This window comes from Meriones unguiculatus, chromosome X (assembly GCF_030254825.1).
Source record: "Meriones unguiculatus strain TT.TT164.6M chromosome X, Bangor_MerUng_6.1, whole genome shotgun sequence".
Lineage (NCBI taxonomy): Eukaryota > Metazoa > Chordata > Mammalia > Rodentia > Muridae > Meriones > Meriones unguiculatus.
Genome location: NC_083369.1, coordinates 127,057,174 through 127,084,934, shown reverse-complemented (window position 1 = coordinate 127,084,934; position 27,761 = coordinate 127,057,174). Strand labels below are relative to the sequence as shown.

General features: G+C 37.3%; 1 protein-coding gene across 17 annotated transcripts in view; it reads left to right on the top strand.

Annotated features, from left to right (window-relative positions):
* Positions 1-27,761, top strand: part of Kdm6a (lysine demethylase 6A) — a 119,886-nt gene that overhangs the window by 9,153 nt on the left and 82,972 nt on the right. For all 17 annotated transcript variants that reach the window (XM_060374897.1, XM_060374891.1, XM_060374899.1 and 14 more), the window contains exon 3: positions 25,129-25,237. In XM_060374897.1, coding sequence (XP_060230880.1) covers positions 25,129-25,237 — 109 coding nt within the window. The remainder of the gene's footprint in view (positions 1-25,128; positions 25,238-27,761) is intronic.

Genomic DNA, 27,761 nt, shown 5'->3' with positions numbered 1-27,761 from the left:
CCCCAGAATAAATTAATTCAGATGGTCTTGAAGTGAAAAAGCATTTGTGTTTATTTCTTGTGAAATCAAGGGCAGTATAAATCTTGGGCAGAAGAAGGGGTTCCAAGAGTGAAAGTGTTGGATTCGCTGGGGTTCAGGATACCAAGGATACTTAATCTACATGTACCAAAAAAGCAGTTCTTATCTATGGGTGGGGGAAGAACTCCAGGTAAAATCAAAGGTCTTTTGGAAAGTCTAGACTCCAAGGCATCTTAGCATAAAGTGGGTATCTCCAGGAATCCCCAGGAGCTTGCCTATCAGTAAAGGGTCAGGCCTGTGATTTTTCTGAGGGTACCCAGATCAGATAGAGAACCCCACTGAGTAAAGGGAGTCCACCATCTTAGAGCTAGAGGGTGCGTAGAAATATTAGAATACTTCTTCCAGCAGAATTCAACATTCTCTATAGGCCATAGGCTTTTTTAATTGACAGGTAATGTATCCATACAATACACAAAATAGTCTCTCTACAGCTGGAGTTTAGGTAGTTGTGAATTGCCTGATGTGGATGTTAGAAACTGAACCTGGTTCCTCTACAAGAGCCATATGATAACTCTTTTAACTACTGAGCCATTTTTCCAGGTTCTTACTTTAAAAAATAGATTTGTTTTTATTTTGTGTATATGGGTGTTTTGCCTGCATGTGTTTCTGCACACCATAGAGTACAGTGTCCTGGAAGGCAAAAAGAGGATGTTGGATCCTCTGCACCTAGAGTTATAGATGGTTGTTACTATAACCAGGGGTCTCTGCAAGAGCAACAAGTGCTTTTAACTGCTGAGCCATATTTTTGGCCTTTCTTATCTTTCTTTTGAACAAAGTTTGCTATGGAGCACAGGCTGAACTTGAACTCAGGATCATCATGCTGTAGCGTCTCAGGGACTGGCTGTTTTTTAAACTAGAGACATTTAAAAACGGAACAGCACTGTGAATATTACTGCTTTTTTTTTTAAACTAAAGATGACTGCAAACTTCTATAGAACATAAGCTTTCTCTAGTTCAAAAACATGTTAAATGCTTCATTGTATATTATTACATCTCAAGTTGGAATATTTCTGAAGTTAGTCCTTTGTTGGGGTAATAGAGACAGAAGGTGCCATTATTTTCCATTTTAGGTGGCTTTGTAATAGTCACTGAACTCATTCATCATTTTTCCTTTTTAGCATGTTCTATCTACTATCTATCTCTAGGATTTAATACAATAGTATTATAATGACACCATTTCCCTGCCTCTCCTTCTCAACTTTTCTCATGACCCCCTTCAACTTTACGACCTCTTATCTTTAATTATTATATATCTATATTATGTAAATTTATAAATAAAACCCGCTGGGCTCATCTAGTGTTGCTTATATGTTTATGCATTCAGGAAGCTATTGTGTGTTGCTTTTCATCTTAGGGGTAGGGCCTTTCAAAATTTCCCTATCCAGGTTGCCATATCACCTGCTGTTGTCATTGTTCTGGTCTTAGGCAGCCATATTGTTGATATTTCGTGGGTGAAGCTTCCTTGTTAAATACAGAAGATGCTATCTTGCAACAGATATCCTGGTCCATTGGCTATTAAAATTAATCTTTCTGTCCCTTCTTCCTTTGTATTCTGAGCTTTAGGTGTAGGAGGGTTTGCGTGTGGATGTATCTATTGGAGCTAGGCACCCTCAGTCAGTTGTTCTCTTCACTTTGATCAGTTGAAGTATTTTGTGATAGTCTCTGCTACAAAAAGATCCATCTTTGATGATGGTGAGTGCTACACTTATCTGTGAGTATAAGGTTATGTATTTAGAATGTAGTTAGAGATAATACTGGTTTGAGAAAATGGCAGCAGTAGGTTCTCTTTTAGAGTCCACAGCCTCAAAGATAAGTTTCTAGTATTGGACATGATTTCCTTCCTGTTGAGCAGGCCTTATGTCCAATTAGACAGATGTTGGTTATGACCAAGATACAAGTGCCACTCTTATACTGTTAAGGATATCTTGCTATGTTGTGGATTGTAGATGTCACAGCTGTGTAGAATTGGTTGCTTTCCTCCTTCCCTTGGAAGCTTGCATAGCACTTTCCAGTACTGTGAGAGTTAGTCCTCAGCCTTCCAGGTCAGCTCCAGCTTGATTCTGTATGAAGTCTTCAGCAGTAGGGTCTTACCTGCAAATTCAGGGAGGCAACCAAAAGCATTGGCCTATTATTTTGGGGGGTGGGGTCGGGTGGGGTGAGAATAGGAGTGTCACTTGGACTCCCCTGAGCAACAGCTCTAAAGGAGTGCCTGGTACTGGTGTTTTGTTGGTCAGTTGGTCCATGGCTTTTGGGGGCCACATTGGTGCCCCAAGTGATGTAACTGGCATATTCAATTTTTCAAAAATTACTCATCATTTGCTTTTATGTATATGTGTGTGCTTGCACATGCAGTGTGTGTATGTGTATGGCATTTTTGGAGGATTGGTTTTATCCTTTCACCTTGTGGGTTCTTAGGCTAGAACTCAGGTCTGTCCTTTGGTTTCCTGTAAAGTCCCTTTACCTGCTAAGCTATCTTACTGGCTGTATTTCATGGATATTTGAAAATATTTTGTATAGATCCTGAAGACTCCCCCTCACCCCTCCGAAATAGGATTTCTCTATATAGCCTTGACTGTCCTGTACTTGCTTTGTAGACCAGGCTGGCCTGGAACTCACAGAGATCCCCAAGTGCTGGGATTACGGTCGTGCACCACCACACCCAGCTCTGAAGACTTAAAAAAAAAATGCTTTTTACTTTTCAAAGTTTTACTTGTGTTTATTTGATGTATGTGTATTTTAGCATTTCTTTGTGTGGGTTTATGTACTTGTGTGTACACATGCAGAGACTAGAAGGTAAGCAGTGTCCTCTATTACTTTGTACTTATCTTCTTGAGAACGGATTTTTCACTGTTTCTAGAGTGCTTTTTAATGCTGCTGTTAGTCTGGCAAGCAAGCGTTCAGAGGTCTTCCCTAGTCTAACCCCCACCCTTCAGCATTGGGGGTTGCAGGTGTGTACCAGCATCTTTTATGTAGGTATTGCAGATAGTGTCCTTTATGTGGATATTGCAGATTGGAATTTAGCTGCTTGTACTTGTCCATCTATTCATTGAGCCTCAGCTCTAAAAGTTTGTAAAACGTAGTACTTTTAAAAATATGTGTTTCTGTTGGAATTAAGGTGCGATATGAAGTTTTTTGTTGTTTTAATATTGTTAGTTAATCTCCCCTTATTTGTTAAAAAGGTGATATACTTTTCCAAATAATTGCTTTTGGATCCCTATCAAAAATTAGATATAATTATAGAGTCATTTCTTCTGTATTTTGTATTTCTGCTGAATTCTGTTTCATTTGTCCATGGGTCTGTTTTTTCATTAGTATGATTAAAATAGCTATATCTAAGCTTTAATATCAAGTATTGTAATTCTTAGAACTAATTCTTCTTCGTCATATTATTTTACCTGCTCTGAGTCCTCGTCAAAAATAAGTAAATGTTCTATGTTCATTTAAAAATAAGCTGAAGGGTCTATGAGATGGCTTAATGAGTACAGACGCTTGCTTCCAAACTATCTAACCTAAGTTAGATCCCCAAGAGCCACTTGGTTGAAGGAAAGAAACAACTCTTGAAAGTTGACTTAGGATCTTCATACATGTGACCCAAGGCATATATGCACACATGCGCATACATACACACACACTCTAAATGAAATAAAAGTTATAGAAAAAGTTTGATATGAATTGAATTAACTGTACACATCATAGGAATTGCTATGCTGTCTTCCGTTCTCTGAATTTGAGTTTTATTTATGTTTTCTTTGACTTAATTCATGAATATTTGTTAAATTTATATCTAAGTGTTTCATTTATTTGAACAAATATAAATGATTGTATATCTTAATTGAAGATCACAATTTATATTTATACCAACTGTAAAACCGGTGGTTAGTCTAAAGTTTTTAAAAATAAATCATTTCTTTTGTGTTGTATGCTTGTGTGTGCCTACTCATGCAGGCGTTTGTGGAGGACAGAGGTTTATGGCAGGATTTTCTTTTTAATCAATCTTTACCTTTAAAGTTGTTTTTTTTCTTTCTAGCCTTTATTCCTTTTATCACTGTTGCCTCATTGCAGTGGTTAACATTTCCAGTAAGTACCGCAAGACTTACAGTAAGTTTTGTAAGAGACTTCCTAAAGATAAAGGTTGAAATACAGTTATATAGTGTAAAAAAATGTGATAGAGCTAAAAAAAACTCTCTAAAATTACATTTATTCTGTGTGCCTGTGTGCGCAGGTCAGGGGATAGCTTATGGGAATTGTTTCTCTCCTTTCTATTAGGTGGATACTGGAGATACAACTCCAGTTGTCAGTCTTGGTGACAAGCACCTTTACCTGTTGAGCCGGTCTTTTAAAAAATCAGCTCATGCTAGCAATTTATCTAGTCAAAAGTTCCTGTGTCCACTCTCCCTTAACCTGCTTTTTAACTGTTTAGAACTTTTTCTCATGAAAGTTGGATTTTGTCAAACACCTTTTTTGTTTTAAGGTGTGTCAGTTGATGTGATTTTTTTTTTTTTTTTTTTGCTAATTTTTTTTAAAGTCTTATTTATGTGATGAATGCTGAGCCAGCTTTACATACCCAGGATAAAACTCAGCTCTTCATGTTTGCTTCATTTTGTACCTTGTTGAGTTACATTTGCTGATATTTTGTTGAGTTTTGTGTCTGAGATCATGAGGTAGATGAATTTTTTTGATAATTTCTGTATTTCATTACTCTAAGAGGTGCTGGTTTATAGGTAACACTTTGGTATAACATTTTTTTTTGGATTTGATATCAGGCTACTACTGGCCTCCAGGAAATGAGTTGGGCAATGTTTTCCCTTCTTTCTGAATGAAAACATGTGAAGTGAGTTTTAATTTTTCAATGAAACTATGTAAAGTTCCCCTTTTGAAGCTCTTACTAGAAATTCACCTTTAATGGTTATCAGACTCTTCTGATTGCCGTCTTTGCTGAATTTTGGTAGCTTGTATTTTGGGGGAAGTTGGTTTAACTTTTTCTAAATTGTTGGGTGTATTATATAGTTATAGAGTTATTCCTATTTCTTTGTTGTCCTTTCAATGGTTGTTTGATATGTATGGTGATCCCTATTTTTATTTGTGACACAAAAAGATCTTTTCTTCCTTCTGCCTCCTCCTCCCTTCATCTTCTCCTTTTCTTTCCCTTCTTCTTTCTTCCCTCCTCTTTTTCCTCCTCCTTTCTCTTCTTCCTCTTACTCTTTTTGAGACAGGTAGTCCTGGTAGGCTTGGAGATAGTGACCAGGCTGGCTGGGATTAAAGGCATGCACCACTGCTTTTTTTTTTTTTTTTTTTTTAAGACAAGTTTTCTCTGTATAACAGTCTTGGCTGTCCTGGAACTAGCTGTGTATACCAGGCTGCCTCCCAATTGCTGAGATTAAAGGCATGCCCCACTATGCTTGGCTGAAGAATCATAATTTTTGATAAAAGTTTCATCAGTGATTTTAACATATGGTTCTCATTATAAACTTACGTTATTATATCAAGACATGACCCATAGTTGTATTATTTTAGGGATAAGATTTATATAATTACTGCTTAGTTTTGAACATCAAATACTTTCTGTATTCTTTAAAGGAAGTATGTATTTGCAGTCAAGGAAAAATCAGTGAAAAGTAACTGGGTTATATAATAGAATGTTACTGTTCTGGTCTGCTGTTAAACAGCAGTTACTTATTCTTTTGGTATGCAATGCCAAAATATTCCCAAACAATGTAATGTTCTTCTCATTTTACCATACTAAAATCAATAAACAAAGTGATAGAGAAGTTTTTAGGAAGGGGTAAAGATAGTACATGTAGATTTACTAATGACTTTCAGAGTAGGCAAGGAAACTAGACCTTTTACATGACTTGGGGAATTGGGCAGAGAAAATGCTAATTTGAGCAGAGCACATGTAACAACATAATTCAGCTTGAAAGGGGTTGAGAAATAGCTCTGAATTAAAAAAAAATAGTTTAAAATTTTTTTAGTTTATGTGTATGGATGTTTTGTTCTAATGTATACTGTTCACTGTGTGTGTGCCTGGTACTCAAGAAGACCAGAAGAGGAACTGGGTAATAGACAATTGTAAGCCCCACATGGGCTATGGGAATTGAACCAAGATTCCTCTAAAAGAACAGACAGTAAGTACACTTAACCACTGAACCATCTTACCAGTCCCTCCAGCTTTTAAAATTTTGTGTTTTTCCTTTTTTTTTTTTGAGCTTGTACAGTGTGTGTGTATGTATATGCATATACATATATAAACATATATACATATACACACATATATACATGTATACAAGTATATACAAGTGTATACAAGTATATACAAGTATATATAAGTATATATATATGTATATGTGTGCATGTCTCTCTCTTGCTATATATATTTATATGTAGTGTGTGTGTTTAGAGAAATGTTGTGTTACTTATCTATTGCTGTAACACCATGACCAAGGAAACTAATAAAATAAAACATTTAATTGGGATTCAGTCCCAGAGGGTTAGAGTTCATGATGGCAGAGTGAAGACATGGAAGCAGGCAACTGGAACAGCTAGAGGAGAGCTCACATCACATCAACAGGAAGGAGGCAGAGACCTAACTTGCAATGTGTTTTGAAACCTCAAAGCCCACCTTTGTGACATACCTTCTCCAAGGCCACCTCTTATTCCTTCCTAAACAGATCCACCAACTGGTTACCAAGTATTCAAACACAAGCTTATGGGGGCCATTCTCTTTTAAACCACAAAAGTTTCCTGGAATAAAGGTCTTTAATGTACTTAACAATAGAAGTTTTCACTTAAAATAAGCTAAGCCATTCTATTGAGTGGCTTATTGCTTTGTAGCTTGTTGTGTCATAGCTTTATGGATAGCTTAATGCTGCATTTTTAAACTCCATGTGCATTTTGTTGTATATCGCTTAATTTTCATGTAATTGTGATTTTCATTTTTTCAAGTAACTGATACTTTTATTTTACTTTGATCAGAGATAAAGTAGATGCTTTTAATATAGAATTTTATTTTACTTTTTAACCATGCAACAGAAAGGACAGATTATTTAAATACAGGGGGCAGAAAGCTGTACACAAGAGTGTACTCTTACTTTTTAGGTTTTTAGAGACTTATTTCATTTAACACATGGACCATTTGGGAGAATTTTTCATTTGCAGTTGAGTACAATGCATATCTTTTTTTTTTTTTTTTTTTTTTAATGTTCTTTTAAGTTTCTAGGTTTCTGTGTTTGGAATCTTTGGTTTCCATGTAGTCTGCTGTCAATATATTCTACTGATAACTGAAAAGTGTTTTGATGTGTCCACTTAGCATTGTTGAATTGTTCATTGCATGACATTTTCATATTTTATTTTATGTGTATGGGTAGTTCGTCTACATGTATGTTCGCATCGTCTGTGTGTGCCTGGTGCCCTCAAAGGCCAGAAGAGGACTTCAGGTCCTCTGGAACTGAAGTTACAGATGGCTGTTAGCCACCATATGGATGTAGGAATCAACTACTGCGCTATTGCTCTAGTCCCAGTTGATTCATTTTTTTCCACTTCATCTTTTGCTTCTATTTTAAACTCTGTTGTTAATGTGTTTGTTACTTTATTGATAATTTTGTCTTTATGAAATTCTTTTTTTTCCTAATTTGTGTTTCAAAATGATTTTATTTGCTTTTAATGTAATAAAAATAAAAAATAATATACTCTAGGTGTATATTATTTTTCTGGGCAGTGCATTGTTTATGTATAGCCATGTAGTGATGGTTGGATTGACTCCTATATCCCTGGCTGGTCTGCACTTGACCTTGTTGTACTGTATTTTATTTTCCATTGTACATTTTATTGATATTTCTTTTTGTATATGTGTGTATATTTGTGTGAATGCAGATGCAAGTGTATACATATGTATTGTTGTGCCCAAATCACGATACCCCAAAAGACCACCACCAGGAGCCGAGTTGCAAACCACATGAGGATCTTTTTATTATAAATCATTACAAGCTGCATCTTGGGCTCACACCCCCACCACCGAAGCCATGAGAGCCCAGTGCCTCAAGCTCAGGTTAGTTGGGTGTTTTAAAGGTTCTGGACCCTCCCAGCACGCCCAAGGCAGGAACAATTCTTGCCTGGCAAGCATCTATTGTTCAAAATGCTGCATTTTTGAATTAATTGGCTATAGGAAAGTTCCCAAACTATTAATGATCTGGTGTCCCTCCCTAGGGGGAATGGGCCAGTTTCCTAGCAACTGTATCTCTAGTGGGTGGGGAAAGAATGCAGTAAGGCCGGTTCTTCCCCTCAGGGCATTACTGGACTTCTCCACCTACCTAGTTCAGGCCTTAAACTTTAATAATAACTGCTGATTTTTAATCTTTTGTTCTCTCAGTATGAATGTGTACATGAAGACTGGAGGTCAACCTCAGATATTCCTCAGAAGTGTCCAGTTTCTGATTATTATTATTATTTTTTTTAAGAGACAATCTGTTCTTGGAATCTTGGAAGGCAGGGCTGTCCAGTGAGCCATCAGGATCCTTCTGTTTTCACTTCCCCAACGCTGGAATCTCAAACATGAGTTACTGTACCCTTAAAACAAACAACAACATGAGGAATCAAACTCAGGTTCTTTTGCTTGCACAGCAGAGGAACTTTTACTGAGTAACTCTTTTACCCCCCCCACCCATATTTATGTTTTTGAGTGGCTGCTGTGGTAGTTACAGTTAACAACCTAACACTTCTGATTAATGACAACTTAATTTCTTTAGTGTATGAGAACTTTACTTAGATAAAAAGCTTTATTTTCTCCCTTTGTTCTGTCATTGTCCTATAAGTTATATGTTTAGTTGTATTCACATTAACATAGGTATATAATTACTTCTGTATAGAGTGTCTTACATAGGAAAATATATGTTTGTAAAAGGTTTATTTTTATGTTCATACATATATGTGTGTGTGTGTGTGTGTGTGTGTGTGTGTATATATGTGTGTGTGACTGTATGCTTGGTGTGCATGTGTGCCTGTGGAAGCCAGAAGGAGGGCATCAGATCTGTTAGAACTGGAATTACAGAAAGTGGTTGTTAGGATATATAAAGATGATTAAGAACCACGCAAGAGATCTGGTATGAAGATGGATTATTGAAGGGGAAGGAAGGGTAGTGAGCCATGAGGGCAGAGAGAGAGGTGTAGGGATGGTGAAAAAGGGAGCACCCAAGATATATATAGAGAGACAGAGAGAGCAAGAGAGAGTGGCCAGCATAGAGGGCACTTCTTTTATTGCCCCTCCTCACCCCCCCCCACATATACCTGTCGGTGGTGGCAGGTAATGACATACTCGATTCCTGAAGGCAGGCCAGCTGAATCACCTACCTGTACACTAACATTCCTACTTTTTTTGTTTGATTAAAAACTGATGAACTAGGAAGGAAGAGGTAGTAAGGTGAGAATGAGTCCTAGGAGTTTCAAATGCATACCTACAGGTGCTTCAGCTCAGCCTCACAGACTGCTTCAGCCAGGCCATAGATGTTCTGGACAGCAGTGAAACAGCCAGCCCTTCCAGGGCTTCTCCAGCATCTCAATTTTCTTAGGGTCCTCAAAGATTAGTAGAAAGCAGTCCAAAGAACCACACCCCCATTCCCGACCCACCAACCACCCCTTCCTTGATTCTTCATTAAAGAAAGAGGAGGAATGTTAGTATACAGGCAATTTAGCTGGCCTGCCTTCAGGGTTCTAGCAATTGCTTTATGTCATCACATGACACTGCTGCCAGGTTCACCAGGCGTGCAGGATATAAAGGCCCTACCACAACAGCATGTGTGCTCTTTTTGTCTGTCTATCTGTCTGTCTGTCTCTCTCTCTCTCTGTCTCTGTTCAGCTTCTCCTTTTCTCTTTCTCCCTCTCTGTCCTGGGCGCCCTCTTTCTCTCCTTCCCTACCTCTTCTCTCTCTGCCCTCATGGCCCACACTCACACTCATGGCTCCCTTCCTCTTTTCCACAATAAACCTCTTTTACACCAGATCGGTTGCGTTGCACATAATTTCTCAAGGGGTACACCTTGGCACGGGCCAACCATATGCCTGCCACCATATCATCTTTATATTTCCTAACAGTGAGTTACTTGGGATCCAAACCTGGCCTTCTGCTGAGCCTCTCTCTAGATGTGAGAAGGTTTAACATATAGTTTCATCATGCCTTTCAATTTTACCTGGTGTGTGTCCATTTGTGCTGCTGTAACAAAACAAAAATATACCACAGAATGGGCATTCTATAGATTACAGAATTTTATTTCTCACAATTCTTGCCTGGGAAGATCAGCACGAAGGAGCAGTGACTGCAGTATCTGGTCAGGACTTGCTCTCTGCTTTCCTGTTTCATCTTTTTGTGACAGAAGGTGGAAAGGTGAATTAATAGATCTCTTGCCTCTTTTATAAGGTCATTAATCCTGTTGGTGATACTTTAGCTCTCATGTCTTTATCACCTCCTAAAGGCTACAACTTTTGCTTCTATCACATTGGAGATTAATATTTTTTTTTCTTGAAAAGCAAACATCTTTACCCTTTTATTGAAAGAATCTTTTCTCATATATCCTGATTACAGTTTCCCCTCCCTCTCTTCCCTACCTCCTCTCTCATCTGGATCCACTCCCTTTCTGTCTCATTAGAAAAGAACAGGTTTATAAGAGATAGCAATAACTGTAACAAAATAAAGTTAAGATAAAACCATCACATCAAAGCTGAACAAGGCAAATCAACAGAAGGAAAAGAGCTCCAACAGAAGGCAAAAGATTCAGAGACCCAGCTTGGCGTGGTGGTGCAAGCATGTAATCCCAGTACTCAGGGAGGCAGAGGCAGGTAGATCAGTGGATCTCTAAGTTCTAGGACAGCCTGGTCTGCAAAGCGAGTCCAGGACAGTCAAGGTAACACAGAGAAACCCTGTCTCAAAAAACAAAACATAACAAAAAAACAAAACAGCGACCCACTTGTTTACTCAAGAGTTCCATAAAATTACTAAACTGAAAGCTGTAATATATGTGCAGAGGACCTGGTGCCTATGAGCTCTGAGCTCATATGAACTTTGCTCATGTTGATTTAGAGGGCCTTATTTCCTTGGTGTCCTCCATTCCCACACTCTTTCTGCCTCTTCTGCAGGGTTCCCTGAGCTCTGAGGGGAAGGATTTGATCAATAGGGTATTAAATTTTAACAAACGAATTTTGAGAGTTACATTCAGATACAGGCACAAATAAGTAATCTAATTTTTTAAAAAATGGATTGTAACTTTGAAGAACATTTAAAAAATTAACTGTCTGAAAACTTTCTAACATAATGAAAAATAAGGTATTAAAATAAAAGGGTCAGTGAAGTCTGGGTAGATTAAACTCAAAAGAGCTGCCCATTAGTTTACATTACAGTAAAACTGTCAAAAGAGAATCTTTAAAGGAATAACAACAGAATAGAAACTCACCACATAACAATTCTGAAGAAAAGAAAAACAAAACTTTATTTTTTTTTATCAGACACCATGGCAGCCAGAAACCAGTGAAGTCCATATCCATGCACTTGCATTCTTAGAACTCAGGTCTTAACTTCCCCTTATTATTCACTCCCCTCACCCTACTTTTCTTTGGTCCTGTACTGTGATTTTTTTACAGAATTTGAAACTTGATTATATTCTTAAGCTTCCATTTTAGACCACTTTGATAACCTTTTATCCAGCAGACTATGAACCCACAAAAGGACAAACCCTGGCTCCCTGATCAAACTCACTTTCCAGTCCTTCAGATTGATCACTGTATCTCATACTTTTTTTTTTTTTTAAGATACAGGGTTTCTCCGTGTAGCCTCTGAACTCAAAGGCCTGCCTGCCTTTGTCTCTTAAATGATGGAATTAAAGGCCTGTGTCACCACTGCCCAGTTTGTATCTCATATTGTTAATGCTGGTATTTTGTTTCTCCCTTTTCAGACATTTGTGTGCAACAGAAGATAGCCTCTTCCCCTACTCAGCCTGCCTATTACTCTTTATCTGTAATGTGCTTCTGTATTAAATCAGCACTTAGATTATGGCTATGTAAGTGTGGTGAAAATATTTTTTTCCTTTTTATGTACTAGTTTTGTTTTGAGGCACGGATTAACTTTTGTTTCTGCCAGTTTTCCCTTTACTTGTGTGACCATTTCAAGGTCCCTAGCTTTTGGTTTATTTGTAAATACTTTTCTTTCCGGATTGTTTTTTACATACTTCTGATTGTTGCTCTATTTGCCCCTTAAATAATCCTGTAGCATTTTAACCACCTGGAGGTGAATTTGGAACTGTAGTTGGAGATTGTGGTGAGAGCTGCCTTGTGGGTCTTTGGAACTGAAGCTGTCCTCTGCAAATGCTCTAAATTCCTATGCCCTCTCTTTGTCTTTTAAATAAGTCGTTTAACACCTTTGTTTTAACACCTTCCTTTCTTCATTTGTAAAATAGGATAATAGTCACTGTTAGATTTGGATTAAATCCTGTAAAGAATGCTTCTAAAAATGCACTGTATTTAGCGGTTATTAAGTGTTGTAATAGTAGTTCTAATAAATGGAACTACTATTTATTATACCATGTGTATGTCTCAGGTAGGATTTTGTAGGGGATTCAGGGAAGAATCTCTGAAGGAGTGAGTATTAAAATTGTCACCTTCAGAAATAGGCAGAAAAGAGTAAGTGGTATTTCTGATTGATTTTATTTATATATATGTACATATCCCCATATATATACATACATATATATGTATATATGTATACATATGTATATATGTATATATATGTTATCTCCCCATATCTTCCCTGGCCCTATCACACTTCGCTGCTTATCAGCTTTGAGGCTGCATACAAATAGCGTATCAAAGTTGCGTAAGTGTTATCATTTTAGAAAATAAATAGAATTTAATATTTTCTTTGTAATATTTCTGTAATTTGTATCTGGTGTGTTTTCTCTTGTGTTTGGATGGTCAGTGGTATTAACAAAGCTTAACAAACCCTGGGTATTCTTTTCTTTTTTGTTTGTTTTTGTTTTTCTGAGACAGGGTCTTTCTGTGTAGCCTTGGCTATCCTTGAATCACTTTTGTGGACCAGGCTGTCCCTGAACTCACAGAGATCCGCCTGCCTCTGCCTCTGCCTCCCTGAGTGCTGGGGTTACAGGCATGAGCAACTTTGCCTGGTAACCCTGGTTATTCCATTTGGTTGTGATTTCTTACACTTTTCTTGAGCTTGATGACTTTAGTTTTTAATACTGGATAGCTGTTTTGTATACATCCTTCTGTTTGGTTTCTTCAATATTTTTTGTTCTTCCCCATCCTTCCTCTCTTCTCCCAGGCTGAACTTGAACTTTTAGCCTTCCTGCCTCAGTTTACAAGCATGCCTCAACATACCTGCTATAAAAAAAATAAAAATTACAAATACAAATAAAAATTTGATCCATCAGTTTTATTTTTTTCCTCTCAAGTATGTTAGGTGACCAATATCCAGATATTTGGAGATTTCTCCAAAATTACTGGAAGATGAGTTTGTTTGTTTTTTTTAATGTATGTTGAATCCTTTAAAAAATGTTGCACGTTGCCTTATGATCTAGATGATTATGGTCAAATGGGTGTTTTCTGTTAAACTTGAAAATAATGCACTGTGAAGGCATATCTATGAGTTCAAGTTCATTGTATTTCTGAAGTCTTCACTAAGCTACTTATTGTAGGTTATCATATCAGTCATTCAAAAGAGGGCTGCTGAAATTTTTGTAATTGCTTTTTTTACCTTTTTTAATGCATTTTAAAACTCTTTAAACATGTTGATTAATCCTTAGATTTGCTACAGCTGTTTGATGAATTAGTCCATTTTTTAAATCATAAAATTACCACCCTCCCCTTCCTCTGTTCATATGTTTTTGCGAACTTCCTCTAGCTTCACCCACCTAGGTTTCTTGGGGATTAGGTTTTGGAAGAAGGGAGGATTAGTTGGTTGCTTAACTAACTACCTTGATTTTAATACAGCTTTTGTTTTCTTTTGACTAATGGTGTCATGGCAGATCTTTTTTTCTTTTCTTTCTTTCTTTTTTTTTTTTTTTTTTTGCTTTAACCTGTTTGTGTCTTTATGTTTAAAGAAATTTACTTTTAGGTAGCTAGCCTATGTTGGATTTTATTTTATTTTTATTCAAATTGATAAACACTGCTTTAAATCACCCCACCCATGTAAAAAACAAAAACAAGCAAACAAACAAAAACCTTCAGACAAATTTGAGATATGATCTCTGTACCCCAGGCTGGTCTCTATCTCAAGGTAACCTTTCTACCTCAGCCTTCTTGTTGCTGGCATTACAAGTGTGAGCTACCAAACCCATAGGAAGTTGCAGAGAAATACATAGTGAGATACTGTGAGCCATTTATGTTTCTAATCTTCAATGATAGTGACTGGTTCATTTAACTACTTAGTGCAATTGCCAAGATCTAGAACAAGAAATGTAGATAGACACTCTCAAATCTTAACTATATTTTAACTACTTCTCTATATTTTAACTATTTCAATTCTCCCCTCTTCCAAAGCTTAGTATCTGCAGACCATTAACCTAATGGGTCATAGAACATTTTTTAGCTCATCTACATTGTCTTTTTTTTTTTTAATAGTTTGTTTATTTTTCCTCATGGTTATGAGAAAATCAGAGCTTGTGTAAATTGCCCATTCAAAGAAGTGTTTTGGTTACTAAATGGAAAAAAAAAATAAAGAAAAGGACAGGATTGGTCCCAGTAGTGGTAGAGAAATATTATTTTAGATAAAAGGGAGACAGCCAGAGGCAGGGATGTCTAGGAGAGTCCAGAGTAGTCATGACCCTGAGGAGAGGGGAAACAGGTGCAGCAGCCAGGAGGGGTAGCCAAAATGGTTGAATTATATAGGGTAGCACCTGTCCTGTGTCCTTCCCCCCCCCCCACCTCCCCAGGGCTAGAGAGTTCAGGGTAGGGGCCTTGGTATGTCAGCTTGGAGGGCCCTTGTGGGGAGAACCTGGGGCCAGTGTCTGCTTTGATGTGTTAAATAGGCACCTCAGCTGTTTGTCCTGGACTTGAAACCTAACAGTTTACTTTTAATTTTTGGTTATTACAAGGAAACTACATTGAACATTTACATTAACTTTATGTTTTGAATATTTTCCCTAGGATAAATATATAAAAATGTGATTGTGGGATTGCCTGTTTAAGTCTGTTTTAAAGTTGTTTTTTTTTTTGTTTTGTTTTTTTGTTTTGTTTTGTTTTTTTTTTTTGTCAGGGGTGGAGGGGAGTTGAGGTATGGTTTCTCTGTGTAGCCTTGGCTGTCCTGGACTCCCTTTGTAGACCAGACTGGCTTCAAAGTTACAGCTCTTGGCCTGCCTGCGCCTCCCTGAGTGCTGGGGTTAAAAGCATGCTCCAGCATGCCCAGGTCTGTTTTTGAAGGGATTACCAAATTATTTTCCAGAGTGCTTATGCTAGTTTATATTTTTACTAGCAATAAATGAATCATTGCCAGTATTTTAACCTACTTTATGCATTCCTTTTTGTTTGTTTGTTTGTTTGTTTGTTTTGGAACTGGTGTCACATGAACTGGGTTTGTCTAGAACTTGCTATGTAGCTAATGGTGGTCTTGAATTCCTGACCTTCCCTTCATTTACCTCCCCGAGGCTAGGGTTATGTACATATATGCTGTTGTATTCATTCCAATAAGTATTCTGTGATAATTGATTGTGACTTTAATAAGCATTTCTCCAATAGGGAATGAAATTAGCATTTTCATGTGCTTCACATGTGTGTCTTCTATAAAATGTCTTGTTTATTTATATATTTATTTATAGATTCTATATATGAACTTGCTGTCACAGATAGACCAGGCAACCTATTAGAATTCTGGTAGAACAGAAGTTGAATAGGTTCTGGGCTTTGCTGTTGCTCTAGACCAAATAATACATTACTGTGATGATTGCTGATCTAGGCAACTTGAGTGGCTTCGAGCTTTTTAAATGCTCCTAAAGATGTGTTGGCCCATCTCCTTGTAGGTTTTTCCCCTTCTTTCTATTCCTGTTTGGTTCTGAGGTGAAGCTCTTTTTAGTACCTGTTCATAGTATGTGATCAGTGATATATAAAAAGAAAAGTCAAGGAAGTGTTGTCTTCCCTAGAGTCTTGGATTCTTTAGACAGTAATTCTCCTTAATAGCTTTCAGCATCCTTTTATTTTTGGCTTTAGAATAATTTCTTTAATATATATGTATATAGGATAGAAGAGGGAAAAGTTAGTGTATGTTACCTTGCTCTGAAATTAGAAACTATCTGCTTTCTAATTGGGGTGTATCAAGTGATTACTGAGAGCTAGGGATGTATGTATGTATGTATGTATACCTTAATTGTTAGTGTACTTTCCTAGTATGTACAAGGTTTGATTCCTAGCTCTCATATGAACCAGATGTAGTAGTGTTTATCTTATAATTCCAACTTGGGGCTGGGAATCAGGAGTTTAAGGTTATTTGCTACTTTTCTTTTTTTTTTTTTTTTACTTCTTTTTGTCCTTTTTACTTATTTACTTTCTTTTGCTAATTTTTTCCACTTTTCTGTTGCAGGGATAAAATATGCAGACAAAAGCAACTTAAGAAAGGAAGGGGTTATATTTGCTTGCTGATGGAGCAAATAAGACCTGGCATAGTGGGGAAGTGAAAACAGCAGGAGATGGAACCATTTGGTTACTTTGCATCTAAGCAGGAAAAAGAAAGCAATGGATGCTTGTGCTTAAGTTCACTTTTTCCTTTTTATACAGTCTAGGATCTCATCTCAGGGAATGGTGCTACTCACATGGGGCAGGTCTTCCCACCTTGGTTAACCTAAGTTCCCTAGGCATGCTCAGAGGCCTATCATTGGTTATCATAGATATGAAGTTGACAGTTGAGACCAGCACAGTCTCCTTTGTGAGTGTAAAAGTATGTGTACCTGCTCACGTGGGGAGGGCATACAGAGTTGGACTTCAGGTGTCTTCCATCCAATATTTCTCTATGAAGTATGCAAAGTCTTACTGAACCAGAAGCTTGCCAGTTCTGGTATACATGCTGCCTGGCTGGCCAGCAATTTCTCAGGATCTACTTGTTTGTCTCTGCTCTTCAATCCCAGGCTTCAATCCCATGGCCTAGCTGGAGGGTTGTCATTCTTGTGCTCTTACTCACTGAGTAATCTCTTTAGGCCCTTCTTCCCCCATTACCCCCTTCTGTTTTGTTTAGAAGATATTTTTCCTTGCTGGATCTCATTTTGTATTCTTGTGTGTCTTAAAAGTTCACTGACTTTGTTAATGCTTAATCATCTACTACTACTAACTACTACTACTATCCAGTGTATTCCACCTTGTAATTTTCATTTGGTTCTCAACATATTCATGGTCTTTCTTTAACGTGTTTATACTTTTCTCTCCCTTCTCAACCTTATATTTCATTGGAATATATTTTGATTTTTCTGTTGACTGTGGCTATAGTTTCTTGATTGTGGCTCTTTTTTTCTTTCTTTCTCTCTTTTCTTTTCTGCTTTCTGAGACAGGGTTTCTCTTTGTAGCCTTGACTGTCCTGGAACTCACTCTGTAGACAAGGCTGGCCTCAAACTCATAGAGATCTGCCTGTCTCAAGTGCTGGGATTAAAGGCATATGCAACCACTGTCTGGCTATCATTGGGAGCTTTTTAAGTGTGCGTGCATTCCTTTGCTCTCTTTAAGTAGTCACTAAATTAGCTTTGTATAAGATTAGATTAGTTTGCATCTTCTAAAGTTCTGGTTTGATGGAATCATGTAGTGTATATTCTTGTCATTGTTTCTTTCATAATAATTTTTTTGGTTCACCTGTGTCCTGTGTATTAATGTATATTCACCTATATTGCTGAGAAATTATTGAACATATGAGCATATCACAATTTGCATACCCATTTATTTTTTTATTAACTTGTGGGTTTCTTGTTTCTTGATATTTAAAACTTCTACGAATATACTTTGAAAGTCTTTATATGGGCATATATTTGCTTTCCTTTTCTTTAAGCAAATACCTATGAGTACAATGATGAGGTTACATATAGTAGACTGTCCAAACTACTTTCATAGTGGGTGCATTTCTACTAGCAGTGTATGAGTGTTCCAATACTTTCATATTCCTGTCAGTGTTTGGAATGGTTACTCTTCTTAATTTTAAACACTTTAGAATGTAAATAATAGTATGCCTTCTTCATGCTGTTTTAAGTTTGCATTTCTCTAATTGTAAGTGCTTTTAATTTACCTACCCATCTTTGATTAGTAACAGTTAACATATTTGGTTTAGTTTGTTAAAAAATAAAACCTTTTGAGACAGTGTCTCACTTTGTAGCCCTGTCTATATAGACCTGGTAGGCATCGAACACATAGAGATCTGCCTTTCTTTGCTTCCCCCCAAAACTGGGGTTTTGCATTGTTTTGAGAGGTCTTTTTATGGTCTGTGTATAAGCATTGTGCCAGGTTCATGTTTTCAAAATTTCTTTTCTTCAGATTGCAATGCTTTCCTTTTAATGGTTTCTGAAGAGTAGAAAAAAATGTAGTTTTTATAAAGTTTAATATATCATTTTTTCTTTCAAATGTTGTGCTTTAATTTAGTCTTTTAACAGTATTAGTTTCTATTTTGATTTCCCTTTTCATTTTAAAAGCTTGTGTGTGTATACACATGCATGCACATGTGTCATGCACGGCAACACTATGGAGCTAAGAGAGTAATTTATGGGAGTCTTTTTTTTTTTCCTTTAAATATGTGTGTCCTGGAGATCAAACTTAAGCTGTCAGACTTAGTGGCAGTGTTTTTACCCACAGAGCCATTTTGCCAGTACTGTGTTCAAATTTCTGTTTTTATAAGTTTGAAATTTCATTTATAAGCTTACAGCAGATTAAAGGTACCTTTTCACAAGTGAAATAGGCAGTGGAATTCTCAACCTAAACGCAGGGCTTTACTAAATTTCTTAGGGCTCCTATTGTGACAAAACACTGAGGAGGAAAGGATTTATTTCATTTTGCAGTTTATAGTCCATCATCCAGGAAGTGAGACCAGGAACTTAAGGCTGGAACCTGGAGGCAGGAACTGATCCTGAGGCCACAGGTAGTGCTGCTTACTGCCTTGCTCCTCATGGCCTGCTCAGCCTGCTTTCTTATACCACCCAGGACTACCTGCCCAGGGGTGGCATCACCCTCTGTGACCTAGACATATCAGTCATCAATAAAGAAAATGTCCCATAGGCCATTGTGGGAGGGGGACAGAATTTTCTCAATTGAAAGTCCCTGTTCTGTATGGGGTTGGTCTGCTGCTATTATTTTGCTCCTCTGGGTTTGCTTGCTGTCTTTTACGAGCAGACACTCAGGTACCCAAAAATGACATTTGTAACCTTGCCTAAGAAATCATTCCTGATTGGCTGAAAAAAAGTGCTACACCTGCGAAGGGCAGAAATGAGAGGTAGAACTAAGGTTTTTGGGCTTTGGGGGACAGAAGGATCATGGGGAAAGACAGGTAGAAGGTAGGAAGGAGAGCCGAGATGGGTTAGCGTGGAGAGAAGCATGCAGCCAGATAGGGGTGGATAGAGAAAAACAACCCAGATGAGAAGACTAAGCAAGTATTTATGAAATTATGGATGGGAAGTACCCCAGATAGAAATTATTAAAGCACTGGTCATGGGATGGGACCTGGGAGGTAAATAGGTAGCTTTGGTGTTAATATCTGCTCAGCCCCAGGTAAAATAAGGCTGTTCTAAAATCCATCAGATGTCTGTGTCTTTATTGATTTATTGATTTATTGAAAGCACGTTAGATGATACTGCCGTGATAATTATAGGTTTTAGTAATAAACATTAATAGATCAATATTTATATTATCTGCAACACTTTTCTCTGATATTTTATTCATTCATTAAATCCCGAGTTATCTTCTGAAAGTGGGTCATTCATTTTAATTCAAGATATACTTTGAAGGAGTGCAGCTTACCATTTTGTATCTTAAAACAGTACGGAATTAAGCTAGTTATTTTTGTAAAGGAATATTATTGTTTTCCCACAAAGAACACACATACACAAAGCATGGTAAAGCAATTTCATTTTGTAGAAGGGTGTATCAGGATCTAAGCTGGGCTAGCAAGAACACCAAGTAGGAAATTCAGTAAGTTTTTATCCTAATGCAGGAGTAGTGTGCCTTTCCTCAACTCATTACCTGTTGTCTTCACAGCCTTTTGTGTTTAGCTAGCTATGGTTTGTTTTGTTTTTTGTTTTTTTCCAAGACTATGTTTCTTTGGGTAGCCCTGGCTGTCCTAGAATTACCTTTGTAGACCAAGCTGACCTTGAACTCAGAGACTCTGGAATTAAGGTGTGCACCACCTCTCAAAGAGCCTCTGAGGCTTCTAATAAGGAATTAATTATTGCATCTGTCTTAGTTAAAGTTTTATTGCTATGAAGAGTTATCACCGTCATTGCAAGTACTATACAGGTTACCCCGAAAAGCCAAAACTGAGAATATTTTTAAATTTCTAAATTAAAGTCCATTAGAATCTCCTGATGTACTGATAGGAGCATTCATGTGTTTTTCTTCCTCCTTGTTTTGCTGTTGGCTGCCAAGGCTGGTCTCTGAAGTGATGATCCTGAGATCTCCTTTTAGGCACTTTGGTAGCTGTTGGAGTGACTAAAATAAGTATTAGGTCCCTTTCAGATGCCTTCTAGATAGGGAGAAAAACTAAATTTAGCCATCATTTAAGTTTTAGGTTAAAGCAATGGTGACAGGACTCTCTTGGCTGTAGGTTGGTGTTCTAGTGAACCAGTGTATGAATTATATCTAGGTGTCATTTTAAAAAAATATATCAAAAAAGAAAAAAAGAAAAAAAAAGATGACTCAGTGATTAAGAACACTTGCTGGGGGCTGGAGAGATGGCTCAGAGGTTAAGAGCATTGTCTGCTCTTCCAAAGGTTGTAAGTTCAATTCCCAGCAACCACATGGTGGATCATAGCTATCTATAATGAATGAGATCAGATGTCCTCTTCTGTTCTGCAGGCATACATGCAGACAGAACACTGTATACATAATAAATAAATAAATCTTAAAAAAAAAAAAAAGAAGAAGAACACTTGCTGCTCTTCTAGAAGACCTGGGTTTAATTTCCAGCACTCAAACCTCATCCGGTTATAACTCCAGTTACAGGGGATTCAATGCCCTCTGGCCTCTATGGGCCACAGGCACGTACATACATATACATAGAAAATAAAATAATAAAATTTAAAAAATTAGTGCTGGAATAAGCAAGTTTCCCCAGCCTGTTTTTTAAGGCAGATCTCATGTAGTTAGGGCTGGTTTCAAACTCTTACGTAGTTGAGAATTAATTTAAACTTGTGCTCCTCCTGCTTCCTTTGGAGTACTGGAACCATAGACAGGAAAGTATAGAGAAGTAAACAAATTAGTGCTTCTATATGGGCCAGCTAGAGACATACATGTATAATTTCTAGAGTTTGTATTATTAACATTTGTTTTACAGTCTAGTCATTTATTCACAACTTATATATAGGCATAGTCTGTATAGGAAAGATTTTACTTGTGTACCTGCAAAGTTATAAATACTGTGTACCTTTGTGTATGTATGTGTGTGTCTGTATTTGTATTAAATGAACTTAGAGCACTTGGGGTAACGTATCTCTGTTCTCCCAAAGCCATAGACTATTGAGCAAAAGCACAGTGCCAGGCATAGGATACCCCCCTTTGCATTGTTGTTCAGGGTAGTCCAAGAAACCCCCAAATGATGTAGGTTATTGCTTTGGCTATTGATTGCCTTCCAGATATGGCTGAAGACACCATGCGCTTCAGGCATAGGACCTGGAGGAATTGTATTAAAATGGAATTGGAAATATTCCTGAGAACTAGCTCTCAGTACTGGAAGATGCTGTGTAATATGTCAAAGGAGAAAAGTAATCGATAGTACAACCTACTTGTAAAGTCTACAAACCATAATAATGACCAGATATTCGGAAAGGTGCAATAGTGTCACTTAGAACCTACAGGGAACCAACAGCTGTCTTTTTTTTTTTTCTGTCAGTTACATTTTATTAACTCTGTATCCCAGCCTTGTCCCGATCCCTCATTCCCTCCCAGTCCCTCCCTCCCTCCCTCATCTCCACCGTGCCCCTTTCCAAGTCCACTGATAGGGGGGACCTCCTCCCCATTCATCTGATCCTGTTTTATCAGGTATCTTCAGGACTGGCTGCAAAGCCCTCCAACAGCTGTCTTAATTGGAATTACAGTCTACTCATTAGGAAGAAAATCATGCCCAGTACTGTAAATCTTGCTCACCTACCTTTCTGCTGGTGAGACCAAAGACCCTAGAGGAGAACCTGCTACTGCCATTTCCCTAAGCTAGTAATAATTTCTAACTGAATTCTAAATACTTATACCCATAGATGAGTTTAGTATTCACACATTATCAAAGAGGCTTCCTTTTGCAGCAGAGATATATCTACAATATGATTCCATTAAATATCCATTAAATATCATTAAATATCAAGGAAGAGAGGAGGCAGAAAACTTGTGAGGGCCAGAAGACCTGGGTGGGTATCTGCTACAAAATAGTGTCTTCTGACAGGGAAGCTATACCTATGGAATCTCAACAAAATGGTAACCTAAATAAGACCTGATAAAAAGAAAACAATTGACATGCCAACATGAGTAGGGAATCTCACAAGGCCCTAGATGAATCTCACCCCTAGATGAAGAGCTACAGGCAATTAACAACTACTGAGAAAAGGAGGGTTGATCTATTTTAAGAACAAGCCCTTGGTAACTGATCCATTCTGAAGTGGTCAACCCTAAGCACACATGCATATGAGTAGTACTAAATGAACTCAGCCCTTTTATAAATTGTGTGTGTGTAAATAGTAATAGACAGTGACTTTCAGGAGTACTAGGGAAATGGAGGGGGAAATGATATAAATTCAGTACAGTGCATATAGTATATGAAGCTCAAATAAAATATAAAAATATGAATATAAATATACCCCTTCTTTTAAAATGGGAACATTAGTATGCTGCCTAGACTGATTCTGAACCCCTGGACTTGAAGTCCTCCTCATCTTTTTAAGTAGCTGAGATAAAAGGAACATAGTAATATACCTAGTTTCAAAATTATTCTTTCAGCAGGAAATATTTTTGCTGGGTAGACATGTAAGTGACCTTTCTTCTAAATTTAAACAATTTAATTTTATGTCTTCCTATTGTTACTAACCTTTAAAAAATAATTTGTGTCCTCCATCATCATTATCCAGCATATGGAATGGGTAAAGGAGAAGGAATGGTTGTGTACATGTGTGCATGACAGTGATCAGAAATAAAAATACTGGTTGATTATCTCCTTCCATAGGGGAATGGGAGATGGGTTATTTGTGAATATAGAAGACAGATTGTAAAGTAAGCATTTTCCCTCCTATTAACTCTTTTGCCAGTCCAAGCCCATTGATTTGAAAATATTATAAACAGTACTGTTTTTCTATATGAATATTGTAAACTATATTTTTTTATCATTCTTTAAAAATTATGCTAGCATTAGGGCTGGATCTAATATCAGAATTACAAAAGTCAAATAAATGTAGTTTCTGTATGAAAATGGTAACATAAACTGCTTGGAAATCCTTTTCTGCTTTTTTCTCTCATTTTCAGTCTCATTTGTTTTTTTCTCTGTCACCATCATGTTTCACTACCAGCATTGATATAGCAAACTCAAAGTGGATATGTTGGGGGGAAATTAAGAAAATCCCAATCCAGTTTAAGTATGTGGGTAGTTAAATTTAAAATTCACCTGTTTTTGTTTGTTTGCTGGTTCGGTCTCCATGAGCCCCCATGGCCCTAGGTTAGTTTACTCTGTTGGTCTTCTTGTGGTGTCTTTGACCCCTCTGATTCCCTCAGTTCTTCTTTCCACTCTTCCAAAGAATTTCCTGAGCTCAGCCTATTGTTGCTGTGGTTCCCCGCATGCATGGGCCGGCCAGACCTGGACCCCTTATGCATATGTAGCAGATATGCAGCATGGTCATCATGTGTGCTCTCTAACATAATGGGACTATCTCTGACTCTGCCTGCATTTGGATCTTTAACCCCTAGCTGGGTGCCTTGCCTGGTCTCAGTTGGAGAGGATGTGCTTAGTCCTGCAGTGACATGAGGTGCCAGGATGGGTTGGGGCCTCTTAGGGGCCTTTCATTCTCTGAGAAGGAGAGGGGAGCTGAGGAGGGGAGGTGTGAGGGCAGGCCTGGGAGGAGAAGAGGGAAGGGGCTGGGATCAGGCTGTAAAGTGATTAAATAAATTTTTGATCCCAGCACTCAGGGAGGTATGGGCTGTGAGTTCAAGGCCTGACTGGTTTACAGAGCAAGTCTATGACAAACAAGGCTATACAAAGAAACCCTGTCTTAAAATTCAAAGGAATTAATAGCTTTTGTTTTGTTTTGTTCTCTGAAAAAGGAAATCTGAGAGTATATAAATATTTTGGAAGTTTAAGGTAGAGTTAGAATTAGTTTTTTTTGTTTGTTTGTTTGTTTTGTTTGTTTGTTTGTTTGTTTTTAAGAATTAGAATTAAAATACAAAAGGTATTTTAAGTCCGGTATAGATTTTGGCAAGAAGGGAACTATTGAGTATAAATGGTAGCTGTTCTTACTGTAGAGAGTGTATGAATTCTCACATAATTCAATTAAGTTCTCCATGCTTATAGGAAAGATGGATGATATTTGATTTGAGAATAGTCTTGTTTGTATCAACAGATTACAGTAATAGTTTAGATTTGTAATTTATGAGCAGAATTGGCCAAATGCTCCTTTATATGAATTGTTAAATATTGTTGAAATTTGGAGATGGGAAAGACATTTATGCCCTAATCAGTGGGACTTTTGGTAAGTACTTTCAGAAGCTATTTCTTTTAAATAATGATGCCCTGATTGTATTAATATATAAGAAAAATATTGATTTCCTGGGTATTGATTTAGTGGAGGATGTATACATTATTTTAGGAAGAAAATGCACTTTTAAGATTTTTAGCTATGTCTTAAACATTTGTGTTTTATTTCTAGGCTGTCCGCTGCTATGAATCTCTGATCTTAAAAGCTGAAGGAAAAGTGGAATCTGATTTCTTTTGTCAATTAGGTCACTTCAACCTATTATTGGAAGACTATCCAAAAGGTAATTTGTTTTCTTCTTGATTTTGTTGATTTAAGTAATTATAATTACACCATTTGAAGGGCACTGCCATTTTTACTTATAAGAAGCTATAAGCTCATGAACCAAACAGTAGATAGAAATGGCGAAATGTCATGTGGCTTCAGGTCAGTCATCAATAAAATAAGCTCAGTAAAACTGATACCCCTCTATACCTACAAAACTTACACTGCATTGTATTTTTGTTTTGCTCCATGAAAAGCCCTGCCCTTTTAAGTGCTGTATCTTAATGGTTAAAATTTAGTTCAGTGGTAGTGCTTGCTTAGCAATTTCAAGGCCACAGCAAGGGGTAGACTAAGAAGAAAAGCTATTCTAGGACATACAGCAGCTTTATTTGTAATAGCCAGAATCTGGAAACAACCCAGATGTCCCTCAACTGAGGAATGGATACAGAAATTGTGGTACATTTACACACTGGAATACTATTCAGCTATTAAAAACAAGGAAATCATGAAATTTGCAGGCAAATGGTGGGAAGTAGAAAAGATCATCCTGAGTGAGGTATCTCAGAATCAGAAAGACACACATGGTATATCCTCGCTTATAAGTGGATATTAGACATATAATATAGGAGAAACATACTAAAATCTGTACACCTAAAGAAGCTAAGCAAGAAGGTGGACCCTGGGTAAGATGATTAATCCTCATTCAAAATTGCTCCATTATTTATAGTTGCAGATAATATAAACATCCCCAGGTTTTTGCCTTCTAGTATATAACAGGCAGAAAAGTAATAGATGATTGCTCAGTGATTTAGGATTGTTACGTGATCCTGGGATAGTATTGAGTAAAATAGCTTTTGCTCAACAGGATGACAGACATCAATAAGAGCACTTAAAATGTTCCATTATATTTATTTATTGGACTTATTAATGTTTGTGGGTACATGCATGTGGTGTGTAAGTGAGAAAAACATTTGGAGTCAGTTCTCTTTGTTTTGTTCTTGAGGGTATCAGGAACTGAGTTCAGGTTGTCAGGTTTATGGACAAGTGAGTTATTTCACTGGCGTTTTAGCATCACTTTTTGCTGGTAACTTATTTAAAGGGAACTTTTACACTAAAAGTATATAGAATTTTATGAAATCTGTTTTTTGTTGTTGTTGTTGTTGTTTGCTTGTTTGTTTTGCTACACCTTCAAAACACATTAGTTTGACAACACATGAAGAGGGGCCTAGACATGAAATTCCCTCAGGGTTCTGTGTCATGTAGATACTTTAGTTATCACTAAACCATGTATCTTTTAACTTTTATTTTTCAATAAATTTTCTTTTTTTATTTCATGTACATCAGTGTTTTAACTGCATATATGTCATTTGAGGGTGTTGGATCCCCTGAAACAGGAGGTACATACAGTTGTGAGCTGCTATGTGGGTCCTGGGAATTGAACCTGAGACCTATGGAAGAGGAGTCAGTGCTCTTAACAGCTGAGCCATTTCTCCAGCCCTTATTTCTTACTTTAAGTGTCCCAATTAATTAATTAGTTCATTTATTTGTGTGTTTTGAAAATACATATGTGTATGGACATGCTATGGCATGGGTATGGAGGTCAAAGTACAACTTGTAGTTTTTTCCATCTACCATGTGAGTCCTGGAGTTGATCTTAGGCTGTTAAACCTGTCAGCAAGTATGCTTCTTTACCTGCTGAGTCATTTTGCTAGCCCTTAACTTTTTAAACTGGATTCTTCAATGATTTTAGCTACATTTTAGATTCATAAAATGTTCAGTTAGGAACTGGAGAGATAGATAGCTCCACATTTAAGAACATATATTGCTTTTCAGGGGATGAAAGTTTGTGTCCTAGCACCCATATTAGATGACTCACAATCACCTGTAATTCTAGCTCTGGTTCCCGGAGGATCGAATACCTTTGGCTTCTGAGGAGCTTCTGTGTGTATGCATGCACTCATGCTTATAGTTACACCACTTGGCAGGCAGATGCAGGAGGATTGATGTTAGTTTGAGGCTAGTGTAGTGACTCCCTGACCAGACTGGGCTGCAGAGTTGAGATTTGGTCTTGCAGTACAAATAAGTAAACAAACAAAAAGTTGGTCTGTGACGATAACAAAGAATCAAGGCGCATTTGAAAATTTTCTGTTTTGGAAGGTGGGATGTGAACATGTATCTACAGACTGTTGACAAAGTAGCTGGTGGGAGTAATAAGTGAGATGGGAGAAGAGTAAGGTATCTAAATATTTAAGGCACTGTAAAAAATGTACTGTAAATACCCACCTACCATTGTATAAAGTAGATTAGTTGGCTGTTGCTAGTAGATGGTAGCTTATATTTTAATAGGAAGAGGAAGAAAATGGGTATATCATTATATTTCAAGCTAGTAGCTTCTATAGTTTCTAATGATTAATGCATTTTTTGAATTCTTCTTGGGGGTTTGAGGGCTGCTTTCTCATTATAAATAAATTTGTCTTAAAATATAAGCTAGGACTGGAGAGATGGCTCAGTGGTTAAGAGAACTGGCTGCTATTGCTGAGGAC